At 37.7% G+C, this 14,668-nt stretch overlaps 1 protein-coding gene across 2 annotated transcripts in view; it reads right to left on the minus strand.

Annotated features, from left to right (window-relative positions):
* ATP2B4 (ATPase plasma membrane Ca2+ transporting 4) overlaps positions 1-14,668 on the minus strand; it is a 168,448-nt gene that overhangs the window by 41,811 nt on the left and 111,969 nt on the right. For both annotated transcript variants that reach the window (XM_083360406.1, XM_083360407.1), the window contains exons 6-12: positions 13,604-13,729; positions 10,691-10,726; positions 8,423-8,584; positions 7,320-7,534; positions 5,275-5,517; positions 1,960-2,201; positions 704-938 (exon numbers count right to left, since the gene is read on the minus strand). In XM_083360406.1, the coding sequence (XP_083216532.1) occupies positions 704-938; positions 1,960-2,201; positions 5,275-5,517; positions 7,320-7,534; positions 8,423-8,584; positions 10,691-10,726; positions 13,604-13,729 (1,259 nt within the window). The remainder of the gene's footprint in view (positions 1-703; positions 939-1,959; positions 2,202-5,274; positions 5,518-7,319; positions 7,535-8,422; positions 8,585-10,690; positions 10,727-13,603; positions 13,730-14,668) is intronic.

A 14,668-nucleotide genomic window follows, 5' to 3' on the forward strand; every position in this document is an offset into this window, starting at 1 on the left:
AACAGGGTGAAATTCAAGGAGAGTAGATTCGACTTTGCTCCTGCAAATCTTTGAAAGAAAAAGCTGGATCTTTCCACTATCTCTTTTCTAGGTAGGTACCAAAGAGCAAAACCAGAACAGAACTGCAACTGCTATTAAACTCACAAGGGCTCTTCCCACAAACAGCAACCTTACTGATAACACAATGTTGTTATCAATAAAGACAAAGTCTCTGTAACTAAGAATAGAACAATCTTTAACTGCTGGTAGAAAATGAGCAGAAGGTAAAGATGGGAAGGACATCTACTAAAGGTATTCACTGATACACAAACAGTAATTAGGAAAAAGCAAAAAGATCAGGTAGTTGAAGAAAAAAATCAAAGTTGCATTAAAAAGTAGATACAAAGGAAAGCAATGAAAAAAGAAAATAAAGGACAAAGGAATACCCTGTAGGAAAGTAAAAAGTGAAAGATAATAATAAAAAAGCAAAGCAAGTCAAGAGAAGGGACTGGAAAAAATAAGATAACAAGTACACCACCAAAATGGTGACTTAAGAGAACAAAACGGGTGAGCTGTCAGCAAAGGAAGAATAGCCATTTTATACCGTACGTTTGCTGGACTTCAATCGCTATAATCTTTAGCCAGCTGGAGGATGCCAGGTCGGGAAAGCCAAGTTAATATTCAATTTACTATATGCACACAGGAAAGAAAGTTATCCTGGTACCTCTGGACGAACAGGATCCTCAATGCCAACAACAGTGATGCAAGTAAGGTCAGACAAAATCTCATTTTCAGTATCCCAGTCAGGTTCAACACCAGCAGGAAAATCCCGATAAGCCAGACAAATAGTGCGTAGCCCCTGACAAGCCATTGGTTCAATCACTTTTTTCACCATCTCATCCCGGTCTTTCAATTTAAATAATCGAGTTTCCCCATTTTTGTCCAAAATTTTTGTGCACCTGTATTAAGGGGAAAAAAACAAAAGGATTAAGCACATATTTCAGAAAACATGTTCATACTGTACAAGCAAAGCTTAAGCTACCTGTATACAACCTATATATTAAACACATTACTTTTCAGGTAATTATTAATTAATTGTGTGAATTTTTTAAAAATGGAGGCTCAAGAAGGGTGATCAAAATGAATTTCTACAAACAGAATGTGTACAAATGGAAATACAAGGGATTTAACCCTTGAACTGCTAACTGAACCCACAAACCAACAAATCTGTAACTTAAATAACACTTCTCACAGATGATTTATAAGGAAGGAGAGACTTTGATTACTCCTTGTCAATGAGTTGGAAAAAGCATTGGAATATCTCAGAGTTCATGTAACTCTACACTCAAACAGCTTTAAAAAAATCTTAATGTTAATCTAGGCTTGAGAAGTTTGGGAAGATAATCCTGGCAGATGAGAAGGTTTGATTCCAAGATATCCTAAATGGAGGACAAATATATGGCTGCATCTTACATTCTACTCATAATGACTGAAGATTTTAAAAATATTTTTGAGTAAAGTTCAGAAATGGAAGAGAATAGTGCAAATCCTTTTCAAACTGTAGTCTGTAACTACAAAAGGTTAATGCAATAATAAAGCAAATTAAAGATGTTTCATCAGTTCTTATTGTTTCAACCATTTCTCAATTTACTTAGCTGAAAGTTTTCCTGAGTGAAATATCTGAAGGAATTAGGTGAAGAGTCTAAATTAAGCCTAGTAAGCCTTTTGTAGAGAACTAGAAACACACAAGAGAAGATATGCTAACAGAATTCTAACTGAAAATAAAATAGAGAAGTTAATGTGTTTTCCTTTCTCTGCTACCATAGGTTCTTTCTGATTTTTTTTTACTAAATATTCATACATTTTGTGATTTTTCCCCATTTAGAAAAAATATTCTCCACCATCCATCTCATGGATGCTTCTTATTAAAAATATTGTCTCAAGAAGCATGAATAATACCAGCATTGAGAGGAACATTACTTGCGCAGGATGATCTCAGAGGCTCCTTTGCTGTACATGCGAAAACTCCCATCCTGGTTTTTTAGCACTGTACTCATAGATTTCCGTACAGAATTGAAGGTGTAGACCTTATAGAGCTTTTCTTCAGGCACTTCACTACGGACAGCTTGATAATCCTGCTTCAAGTCCAGAACAAAGCCCAAAAGTGCACACTCTGTCTTGTTACCAACTTGACGTGGGAGTCCTCCTTCTTTTTCTGGTGGCTAAAATCCCAAACCAAATATAACAAGAGAAATATAGTAACTTCTTGGTCCATAGCCACAATGATTTAATCTCTAACAAAAAGATTAAAATTTTAGTGGGCAGTGGCGATGAGACAGAGCTTAGACAAAATATCTGATTAAGATAATTAACGTAAGGAAACTTTTCTAGGTTTAGAAGTCTATTTAGCAGGCAACCAAAATTCCAAATGGAGCCTACAAAAGGACATGGATGCAATGGGTTTCTTCACTAATACTCCTCAGGGAGATGTGAAGATCCAGAAAAAAACAGAATTTAAGCTCTTTCACTATCCACCCATTCTTGATTTTTCCCGTGAATATTGAAAAATGTTTATGATCGTGAAATATTTATTAATATTTTATTTTAATTGAACAAGTGGTTAGGATATTAAAGATGCCAGTCCATGTTTCAAAGCACACTAACTAAAGAAATAGAGTAATGTATGAAGCATAGAGAATCTGGCCACCTAAGTTGAAGAAAAAGCCAACTGTTGGGGATTCCTGATTTTTTTTTTAATCCCATTTATATCCCGCCCTTCTCTGAAGACTCAGGGCGGCTTACAATCTAAAGCACAAATCAATGTGCTTAGCAATAGTCTTCATTCTATGTATATGCCTATTTATTAGGGCTTTCCCCCCCCAAGCGGCATTATTACAAAGTCAGCTTATTGCCCCCAACAATCTGGGTCCTCATTTTACCTACCTCGGAAGGATGGAAGGCTGAGTCAACCTTGAGCCTGGTGGGACTCGAACCTGCACTAATTGCAGGCAGCTGGTGTTACTTAAGGAGGTATTAGCCCACTGCTCCACCAAGGCAGTGGGCTACACTGAATAGAGCACTGCATCCAAAGATTTTTTTTTCAAATCTAGGATGCTATGATTCTAAATCAATGTCCATGCTATCTTGAGGTAAAAAAAAAAAGAGACATCTCTCCAAAGTCAAATGGACTACAATGTTATATTATATTGGCCTTTATATCAATTCCAATATAAAAATCTGATTTGGAAGATCACTTCTTCTCAATATTTAAGCAAGGGAGAAGCTAATTTCCTCATTCACTCCTATCACAATCCTAATAAAAAAATAAATTCCGCTGAATGCATTTTTTAAATAAAAGAGGCATTTAATACCCCACATTGCTTACATCCAATTCCAAATAGTTTTATTAGAAAATAACAAAAATGCAATAGAATTTTTGGCAGGTGTTGAGCACTAAGAAATAAAATTTCAAAGAGAAAAAAATATATTACATTTTAAATCCAACAGCAAGTTAAGAAGATGGCTGCTGATTTTAGGGCTGTGCACTGATATATTCTAAGAGGACAGAGCCACCTGGGTGTGCATGGGTAAGAATATTACACTTAAAGGTAAAGGTTCCCCCGCACATGCGTGCTAGTCGTATCCAACTCTAGGGGCCAGTGCTCATCTCCGTTTCAAAGCCGAAGAGCCAGCGCTTGTCCGAGGACGTCTCCGTGGTCATGTGGCCGGCATGACTAGACGCCAAAGGCGCACGGAATGCTGTTACCTTCCCACCGTAGTGGTCCTTATTTTTCTACTTGCATTTTTTTTACGTGCTTTATTACACTTACTTGCACTTTAATAAATCTTTCCAGAGATCATGCATGAGCAACAAATGCAATAGATGTGCCCATGCACATTCTGAAACATCTTTCTCCCTCTAAATCCAGAAAGTTGATAGTACTCAACTTGCAGGAAAAGCATAGATGATGAAAACACTATTACACTGTAAGGTCTGTCCCTTTTATACATGATGTACATATACATACACTAAAGGCGGAGAGCTTGTGTCACAACACTGGTTTTGTCTTTTTAATGAAATCTTGCAGATAACTCTGATAGTCCTAATTATCTTTTACTTTTCAGAAATTAAAGCTTTCATCTCTAAAAGTTTCATTTTCTATCTGTGAAAACAGAATATTAGAATTTTCTTATCTGATTGATTTGTCCATTGGATTTTTGAAGAGAGTTTATTCACTTGTTTTTCTCTCTCTGAGAAATCACTTCCAAATGTTCAGGAGGGAAGTATATTTTATTAATACATGCTGGTTATTGTGAATGTGAGATGAGAAGGAAGAGAAGAATTTTTTTCATCATTCATACATCCTCACACTCAACTCAAGGCAGTGAACATACTTAATACTCTGGCCTCCTATTTTCCTCACAAGCTAGGTTAAAAGTGAGTGACCAGCCCAAAGTCCCCCAGCCAGTTTTCATGTGTAAAAGAGGTCTCAATATTCTCTAAACATTCATAATTTTGCTCTTCTGTCATATTAAAAAACAGCTTTTTCAAGGGCTCCAAGGCCAGCATCCAAAGTTTTTAGTGGGCCTGTGGAACTAAATGAAACATAACTTTTGTTTGTTTCTTAGGGTCTTGCGGAAGAAAAGGGTAGAACAAAAGCTAATGACCCTCTTTTACCAGTCTACTATAGAGAGTGTCCTCTTGTATGGTATTGTGGTTTGGTATGCTGGTCTGACAGCCGCGGATAGGAAAGTATTACAGAGGGTAGTGAGCACAGCACAAGACATTGTGGGCTGTCCGCTGACACCACTGGATGACATCGCCAGGGCTCGTTGCCTTGGAAGAGTGAGGAAGATTCTCAGGGATGACTCACACCCTGGACGGTATCTCTTTACTCTCCTACCATCCGGTAGGAGATATAGGAGTATAGCCAGCCGTACCAACAGGCTGAAAAATAGCTTTTATCCGTGGGCTGTTAGGCTTTTAAATGGGATATAATCTCTGTGAACTTATGCAGAATTGACTTGGGAGGCCGGTGTGTGGTGTAGTTGGTTCACATGGTGTGGTAGGATGGAGGGTTTGTTGTCACTGTGTGTTGGGGGGGAGAGAGCACGGGGGGAGGCTCAGCTAATCTCAATGTACACATGTTGTACTTTGACAATAAAGGTTTTTATTATTATTATTATTATTATTATTATTATTATTATTATTATTATTATTATTATTATTATTATTATTATTATTCTACTTCAGATTGGATAAAAGATGTTAACCCCAAATAAACTGGAACTTACCAAGATTTTAGAAGTATAGGCTGAATTTATTGAAACACCATTGACAATAAGGTCCAGGACCTTGGGCAGAATAGCTTCTGGGTCAGGAATCTGTCGATAGTGGGTATCTCCCACATAAGCTTGCACCACAGTCATCCGATTCATGGTGAGGGTCCCAGTCTTATCTGAGCAAATAGCGGTAGCATTTCCCATTGTCTCACAAGCATCCAGATGCCGAACCAGATTGTTATCTTTCATCATTTTCTGCGTTAGCAAAACATAAAAAAATACTGAAACAGATTATAGCCCCTCAATGGCACAGAGAAGATTGGTAATTAAATTAGAATGAAGATGCACTGATCAGAAAAGGAGGAATTAATAAAATAGATTTTTAAAAACAAACAAACCAAAACAACCCATAATCACAGCTTTCAACAATGTATCTAGAAATTTTCCAACTCCTATTGTATAATATGGTAAAATTAACAAACAGAACGATATATGGATAGAAATATCTGTTTCTAAATCTTTGTATCTAGAAAGCCCAGTTGATCCAGTGAGGGAAGGAAGCAGATAAAAACATTTGAACTATCAGGGTTAGTATAGCTGCTGTTAATGTTAAAACTTTTAACAGTGTTTTCCAAAATCTATCTAGTTATAGAACTACAGGCATATCTGCCTAGGATACGATTAATTTAATTTTTGAGAACTCCCTTGCATATTTTTGCTTTTTCAATTTTTAAAAATCACATTCTTATTTTGAGGTGTTTTTTAAAAAAAACAACAAAAAAACAAAACACCTCAAAATATATTTTAAAATCCATCTCATAAAATCACATTTATAATGTCTCATTTTGTAAGGAAACATCCAAAAACATAAGTAAAAATATAAATCCACTATCAAGTTGAGTTTGTCTACTGATAACACACACAATCACATGTTCTCAATAACACTATAGAAATGTTTTTCAACCTTTTAACTCCTGAGTCTTATCTCTAGACCTAGAATTCCCTTATCCAAATTCTATGTTCTATATTTTTAATATTACTTTTATTAAAAATAACAACTATAACAGTAAAAACTTCAAACTTAAAAAATGAAAAAGTAGATGCAGGAAAAAAGTAGAAAAAATAGAAAAGGAAGAAAAAAAATAAGAAAACAGTAAAGAAAAAGAAATCTTCCCTCTTTTATCAGAAATACAAACAATTTTAGTAATCATTTTCTCTTAAGATATGACAAATAATCTCTTCTTCCCATATCTAAACTATATCCCAAGGTACCTTACCTTACCTTACATCAACATTTAAGTTATGATCAGCAAAAATACATTAAGAGTTACTACAGATAACAACCAATCAATCTTAAACTTGATCAAATAAATCAACTATATATTCATTTGTTTTACGTTTAACAATCCGGACCGTTAGTCTCTTCAAATAATATTGTAAAACTTGATTTCTTTTTCTTTTTTCTTTCCCTTCTCACAAAACTCATGCAAGCTTTCACAAAGCTCTTTTGTAAATCTAATATAGGAAGATTTTCCATGTCACTTTCTTATATGCAGTGGCGAGATTCAGCCAGTTCACACCACTTCGGTAGAACCGGTAGCTACTTTTTTGTTGCCCAGACCCAGAATGGACTTCTGGGAGCAGCATCCACACAGAGAACCGGTTATTCAGATATTTGAATCCCATCACTGCTTATATGCTTATCTGTATATCGCTTTTAATAATTAAGACATTAGCCAGGTTCTTATTCTAGACAAGCCCAATCTGCTTAGTTTTCAAACCAAGATATTACAGGCAGTTGTTGCCATCTGCTCAGAAAAATACAAATCTACTTTTTAAATAATGCATCTTAATGAAGGAACAGGGCAGAAGAAACTTACAAATGAACACAAATGTATTACATTGCATGTTATATCACTTATCCCACACTCAAACTGAGCCTTTTCACAGTAAAAATCAAAGTACAGTAATTTAATAGTGCATCCTATCCCATCCAGTCTTCCTTTCATATCTACTTCCAAAAGCCTTAGAATTTCCTGCAGAGTCCATATTCTCACCTTCACAGAATAGGCCAAAGAAATAGTGACAGCCAGGGGCAAGCCTTCAGGAACAGCTACTACTAGCACAGTGACACCAATAATGAAGAACTTGACAAAGTACTGGATATAAATGGGAGTACATTCAGCCAGCCATGATTTTCCTTGAATCCCAAAAGTATCAATCACAAAATATAGCACCAAAATAATAACTGTGATTGCTGACATAATCAATCCTGAGGAGGAAGAGAAAAAAAATTGTGACAAAGGGCTATTTCCAACAGATTACAGGATTGACTGCATTATGGATATAACTGGAAGCAAGGCAGCAGATCTGGGCTAAGGCTATTTTATTAATGCAGGAAGCTTCTAGTCTTCCAGATATCGTTGGAAATACCAATTTTGTGTACATACTTTACCAGGGTTCATGCCATTCATATAGATATTCTAAGCTTAATGTGTTACCTGAGAAGGTTGGCAGGCAACAAAACTAGAAAACATTTCCATCAGGGGCCCTGGAGAGTTGTGCCAGATGAACTAAAGCTGAGTCTGATTCATATGCAGTAAGAAATACACTAGAGAAACACTGGTTGGAACAATACTGAAAAGCTGTGTAGAACCTAAGTCCTGTAATATTTGAACTGAGACTGCAAATTTTAAAGGTAAAGGTAAAGGTAAAGGTTCCCCCGCACATGCGTGCTAGTCGTTTCCGACTCTAGGGGCCGTTGCTCATCTCCGTTTCAAAGCCGAAGAGCCAGCGCTTGTCCGAGGACGTCTCCGTGGTCATGTGGCCGGCATGACTAGACGCCAAAGGCGCACGGAACGCTGTTACCTTCCCACCGGAGTGGTCCCTATTTTTCTACTTGCATTTTACATGCTTTCGAACTGCTAGGTGGGCAGAAGCTGGGACAAGTAACAGGCGCTCACTCTGTTACGCGGCACTCGGGATTCGACCCGCCAAACTGCCGACCTTCTGATCGACAAGCTCAGCGTCCTAACCCCCTGAGCCACCGCGTCCCTGCAAATTTTACTGATTCATAATTTCTGGTTTTCTAGAACCTTATCATATCGTATCATCTGAGTCTACTTTTAGTAGACAATTGCTAGCCATTTGATGTACTTACCTGCTTTTCCAATCTGAACTGCCAAGCGGGTGAGCTTTCCCTGCAGCACTGATTTCTCCTTCTTTGGGACCTTCACCTTTTTCTTCTCCTTCTCCTCATTTTCCACCCCTTCTTGGCTTTTCAGTGGTTGGATCTCCAGGGCCACTCCATCCTGAGTTTTGGCTGAATCCAGGATGAAACAAATATGCCGTGCATGAGAAGAACAGTCGTAAAACACTTCCAATGCCACAGAAAGAACAAGAAAAATGGCAGAGAGTAAGAGAGAAAGAATCCCAGCGCATGGGAACCCCAACAGCACTCACGGGAACTTGGTAATTTGGAAACCTAGAAAATCAGGCAGTTCTGCTCCACATTCCTGTGGAACTGGTGACTGAAGCAGCTTGTGAAAATCCCCCCTTAGTTAACTTTCCTATATCTGGAAGGAAGGACAGCCTTGATAAGGTTTTGGGGACTAGCTTGCTGAGTACCTCAAAACCCTGTGCAAGGCATTCATCAGTACTCATCTCCCTGAGGTACTAAAAGTAAAAAACCTAATCTCTTTGCAGCTACAATGTTCGAAAATCTGATGGCATAGCTAAACCTAGGATTTTGTTATTGAACAAAGCCACTGTTGTAGACCTGAAGTCAAGCATAAGCAACCAAGCTGCATTTAGTACATCTGCCTACATAGATGAGAAAGTGAAAAACAGCATCTGTCCAGTCTTTATGATGGCTTATGGTTTGAGAAATCAATGCAAAAGAAGCCTATAGGCTATCCAAATTTCTCCACTCTTAACAGAGGGGGAGATGTCTTTATTTTTTTAAAAAAAGTAAAGTAAATACGTATAATAAATTCTTTCTCAAAGTTGTGATTTCAAAAGTACATTCTAGAAATTAATTCCAAAAGCTATAAAGATTATTCTCTGATCAGATTCCTCATGCCATATTTTTTAAAACTACTGTATTCAAACTTATGGAGGTATCATATCTTGAAGGTGGGAGGAGTAAGAGGAGAGGAAGGTTAATTATAAAGAGGTTAGGACTGGATCAGTCAATGAGAAATGAATCAGTTAGTCCATTCAACCTCCCTTTCACCCATCTCTTCTAAGCTCTGTGACTCCATTCTTAATATCTTTGGAACCTCTAAAAATACAGTTGGCAGATCCTCAACTGGTGCATATCAGCATAGCTGGAACAATTTATTTACCTACCAAAATCAGAGATTCAATCCCCAAATCCCCAGAATAAGAGCTTTAAAAAAACTAAAATTAAATCATGTAGGCTTTTATATTATGCACTTCTTTTAATTATTTATTGCTCATTTGGGTATTTGTATGCACTGAGAATTATTTTATGCACAGACTAAAATATAAATTTCTCATCGATAAACGAAGGCAAAATGCCATCAATTCCCAAAGTCATGTGGGTTCAGAAAAATGTGGGCAGGACTACTTAGTAACTGATTTGCACAGTTAGGATTTATGGACATGATGGGAAAGGGCAAGGAAGAGGAGAATCAATGCCAAAATAATCCAAGATTTCAAGATTAGAAGGAGGGAAAACTCAAAACTGTGGAGAAAAGGAAGAAAAAGAGAAAGGCAAAGTGCAAGAAGGAGAACAGACAGGTACAGAAATGGGCTTCTTCACCATAGCCTGGAAAGAACAGGGGGTGATACATATCAGAAAATAAACACTCACTTTGATTCAAAAGCCCATGAGAAGAACAGAGTGCAATGAACACATATGCTGGACCCACCACAAGGGTCTGATTATTATTATTTTTTTAAAAAAAGATCAGTTTTGGGACTGGAGATAGAAAAATTAATCCACATAAATGTTGGGAAGTAAGTAATTATTCCAATTATATAGGAACTCACTTCATATCAAATAGTCTTTCATGCATATTTAACTAAGAGATTTCCATAAAGGTTTACTTCTGTGTTTTGTTTTAAAACTGCAGTATAGTGGTCTAATTTTTATAGTGTGTGAGGTATGCATGCAGATATCAAGACATCCACCTCAGAGCATCATCTCAAAAATTCAGCACTCAACTAGATGAAGTTTGTGTGGTACTAGATATGGAATTGTCCCAAGCAGGAATGGCTTATACAGTGGACAGAAAAAAGAGTGGTGGGTGGCTAGCATTGTGGTAATCATGACACTCTCTTCCAGAACAACAAGGCGAGATTCCCGCCGTAGCGACAAAGAGCACAGACTCATGGGAAGAAGGAAGGAGGAATGCTCAGTAGTTAGTGTGGTGCTGGTTCAAAGGATGGAGAGGCTGGTTACCTTTGTTGCGATTTTCAGGGGCTCCGGTTTTTTTACCTGTTTAGACAAAGAGAGAAAGGGTGCAGCACTGAGCGCATGATTCTTGACACTGATGTCCCTGATGGTGAGGGCACCTTTATGTGGGAACTCAGTGCTCTTATGGGCAGGCTGCCAGACACGGAGATTGATGTAAGCTATACTTGACAGAACTTCCACCTGGACTGACAAATGCAAAAAGCCCAGAGAATTCAATATTTCTCCAACTAATTGTCATTATGAATCCCCTCTTTTCAATTCTTGTGCTCACTCTACTGAAAACAAGCGAGTATAGGAACAACCAGTTTGAATCTATGGAATATTTGCTGTTCAAAGTGACACAATATATTGTATTATGACTGGGCTATTAGCACTAAATATTAAGGATTAGTTCTTACACTGAACTCCTCTAAGTTAAACTTTTTCAACAGTGTGGGGACTACATGTTTTTTTTCTACCACCAGGCTGAAGTGACTTAGCTTTCATTGAAGAGCAGATGACAAATACAAAATAAAATATTTCACTAGAGGTTTTCCTCAGGGGGAAAAATAATCTTTTAAAATAGAGTTTAAAATACCCACAAAACTACTATAGAAGATGAATACAGGATAGGACTGCCAAAAGTAGGTAACAATTATTTATGTATGTCATAGTTCATGTATTGTTCATGTATTGTTAAAAACCTAAAATCGGAAAATGGTGGTAGTTTAAGCATAGAAGTACCCCTTCTACCACATAGCACCAGCTGTTTTTTTTAAAGGGTAGAACATCAATTAGCTAATGATTTAAAAAGTGTTCTAGGACAGCACACTGAGCTTAACAGTAGAACATCTATATACTCATATAGTTCCCGAAATCTGACAGGAGCAAGATATACCTAGCTTTGTGGAGCCATGTGGAGTAGGGGAATAGAAAGATAGGGATCTACTCCCTTGAACATCATGCTCCCTGTTGCTGTCATGATGAATTCTCTATTTCAATCCACATCAAAAGGAAAGGCAGGGGTCTTCAAGAAAATACTCATTTATTATTAATATTCTGAATTTTCTGCCTGCAGATTTATTCTTTGGTCTCAAGGATAACATATCACCCCTATTTCTGCTGAGATCTAGGTTATAGAGTCTTGGATGGCAGCTGTGAATCTTCACCCACCCCAAAAGGAAAAGATAAAGGAGCAGCTACAGCCTAAATATTTTCCATTTCTCTCATTTGTGCATTAAACTAAAAATAGGGAAAAGAAGCAATTTCTGCTTACAGGGATAGATAGAATGACCTTATCTGGCTACTAGCAAAACTGCACCACCATCCTTCCTCAGTCTTAGCCTCATTAAGTCCTGTCCTTTAACACTGTTTCAGTGGGGTGATGTTGGAGAAGTGAACAGCATGTCACTTTTTGCACATCCTTGGCTGGCCAAGATGAAATTAAAACTCAGATGCCTCTTATGTTATGAGCAAATCAGACCAGCAAGCAGGCTTCTGTTTTCATAAATCACATACCAAAGTTCTGGTTACTTTGTCTTCAGTTGAAAGTGAAAAAGCTTCAAAGCCTTATTTGGAAACTAAAGCTACTGTGCACAATGCTTTGTGAATTAACAGAGACCACGTCATCTAGTATAGGCTGTTAAAATTGTTTGGATTTAATTATTTTGTAATAAACACATACACTGGTCATATTTACCATCTCCAGTCATTGTTACTCAGCACGAGCTTATTTCACAATATGAAAATATGAACGACACACTTAAGGGGATTGCTCAAAATATGAATATGTTTGTATTAAGTAGTGGTGCAGTAATGATTCATCTTTTAGTAAAAAATATAGTCATATGGGCCATGGAAACCACCCCACACTGGCCAAAATCAATGCTAGTAGGTTGAGGGAGAATATAATAGAATTTCCCCACAAGATACATCTTCTTAAGTAAATGTTTCAAGAGTCCCGATTTAAACAATAACCTAGAGAAATGTGTAATTATCTTTTGAATGTACAATCTTTTGGATAAGGAATTTTATCATTCTCATGATACATCAACTTTATTTTTAAAAGTGAAAGTACATACAAAGAGTTCTACTAAAGATTTACACACCATCAAAAATATGTTACCAGAAACTTCAGGGAAGCCCATCCAAGCAAGAGACAAAAGCAATAGTCCTCTATACTACTGTTTGATCCCAAGGAACTTGACGTGCAGAGCTATAATACGATAATGGTTACATAATCAATTGACCTCTTAATAATTCTATTCTGGGATGGGAAACCTATGGTTCTTTGCTGTGTCCATAGTGAGCAAATTACACTTGAAGGGTCACAGATGTTAAGAGCAACCCTGTTTCTACCAAGTGCCTATTTGTAGGTAGACAAAAACATATCAACGTAAAAGAGGTATCAACAGGATTTCACAAAACCAATACAAACAAAAAAGGTACCTTTAAATGGTAGCAGAGAAGTAAACAACTTTATGTCAACTGAATATGCTCACTTGTCATAGAAAACAGACTCAATGCTAAAAAGAAAGATTTTTTTGGGGGGGAGGAGGTAGGTTGGAAAAGTGCAGGTTGTACTTGACACAACTGTTATTTCCCCTTGCCTTTTCCAAAATTCATGTTTGCTTGATGAAGATGATGACTCAATAGAGAAAACCTGCATATTGTTTCCAAAACCAACTTTTAGATAGCAATCTGTCCCCATTTCTTGGCATTACTGAGCTACAGCTGATCTGTCAGCATGATCGTTGACCCTCTAATTTCTGGCATGCACTGTACTGATTACATGTTGAGTTTACAATAAGATGCTTGAACCTTCAGGGGTTTTTTTCCTTATAAAACTCAAAAACTTCCAATGTCAGTCCACTAAGGAACTCCATGCTACCAACATAAAGAATGGCTTACGAATCTTACCTTTCTTGGCCTTTTTTTCCTCGTCCCCTTCTCCGGCACCCAGGAGAGTAAAAATTATTCCAGTCTGTGAGTTGATACCCACAGCAGCCACCAGCATTCGACCAGAGCCCTCCATTACATGAGTGCCTAATAAGAACAGGTGAAGGAAAAAAAGAGGCACTGGATAAACTATACAATTAATTTCAAAATATAACCTAAAGATGTGGATATATCTGGGAGATGAAATTCAATTTTTAGATCACTTATTCAAATCAATGTATGGGCATACATGAAGTTCCTGTTTCTGCTAGCTTCAATATTCATAGTGCACATAATACGTGCAAGAGAGTATATACCATATTTTCCGGCGTATAAGACGACTTTTTAACCCATGAAAATCTTCTCAAAAGTCAGGGGTCGTCTTATACACCAGGTGCTGAAACTTTAGGGACAGGGCTGGCTGGAAAACCTGGAGCAGATCTCCCATTTAGTCTGCGCAGGGAAAGCGGGACCAATTGGAGAAGAAGCTGCAGTCTGTGATTTTTTACAGGCTGGGGTCTGGGCGTCTTTCCTTCTAAAGTTGAAGAGCAGCTGTAGTCTATCCCAACTTGAAAGGCAAGTGGGGAATGCAGCAGTTAGAGCAGCTGCTTAGCTCTAAGGACACATTTGACTCAGGAACTGGGCGGGCTGGCTGGAAAACCTGGAGCGGATCTCCCATTTTGTCTTTTTTTTAATCCTATTTATATCCCGCCCTTCTCCGAAGACTCAGGGCGGCTTACAATTTAAAGCACAAATCAATGTGCTTAGCAATATCCTTTATTCTATGTATATGCCTGCTTATTAGGGCTCCCCCCCCAAGCAGCATTATTACAAAGTCAGCTTAATTGCCCCCAACAATCTGGGTCCTCATTTTACCTACCTCGGAAGGATGGAAGGCTGAGTAAACCTTGAGCCTGGTGGGATGCGAACCTGCACTAATTGCAGGCAGCTGGTGTTACTTAAGGATCTGCACAGGGAAAGCTTTAGAGTGAATTAGGAAAAGTGAAAAAGTGAATTAGGAAAATAGGGAACGGTTGCTGGAAATGG

The sequence above is a fragment of the Vipera ursinii genome, assembly GCF_947247035.1.
Source record: "Vipera ursinii genome assembly, chromosome: 3".
Classification (NCBI taxonomy): domain Eukaryota; kingdom Metazoa; phylum Chordata; class Lepidosauria; order Squamata; family Viperidae; genus Vipera; species Vipera ursinii.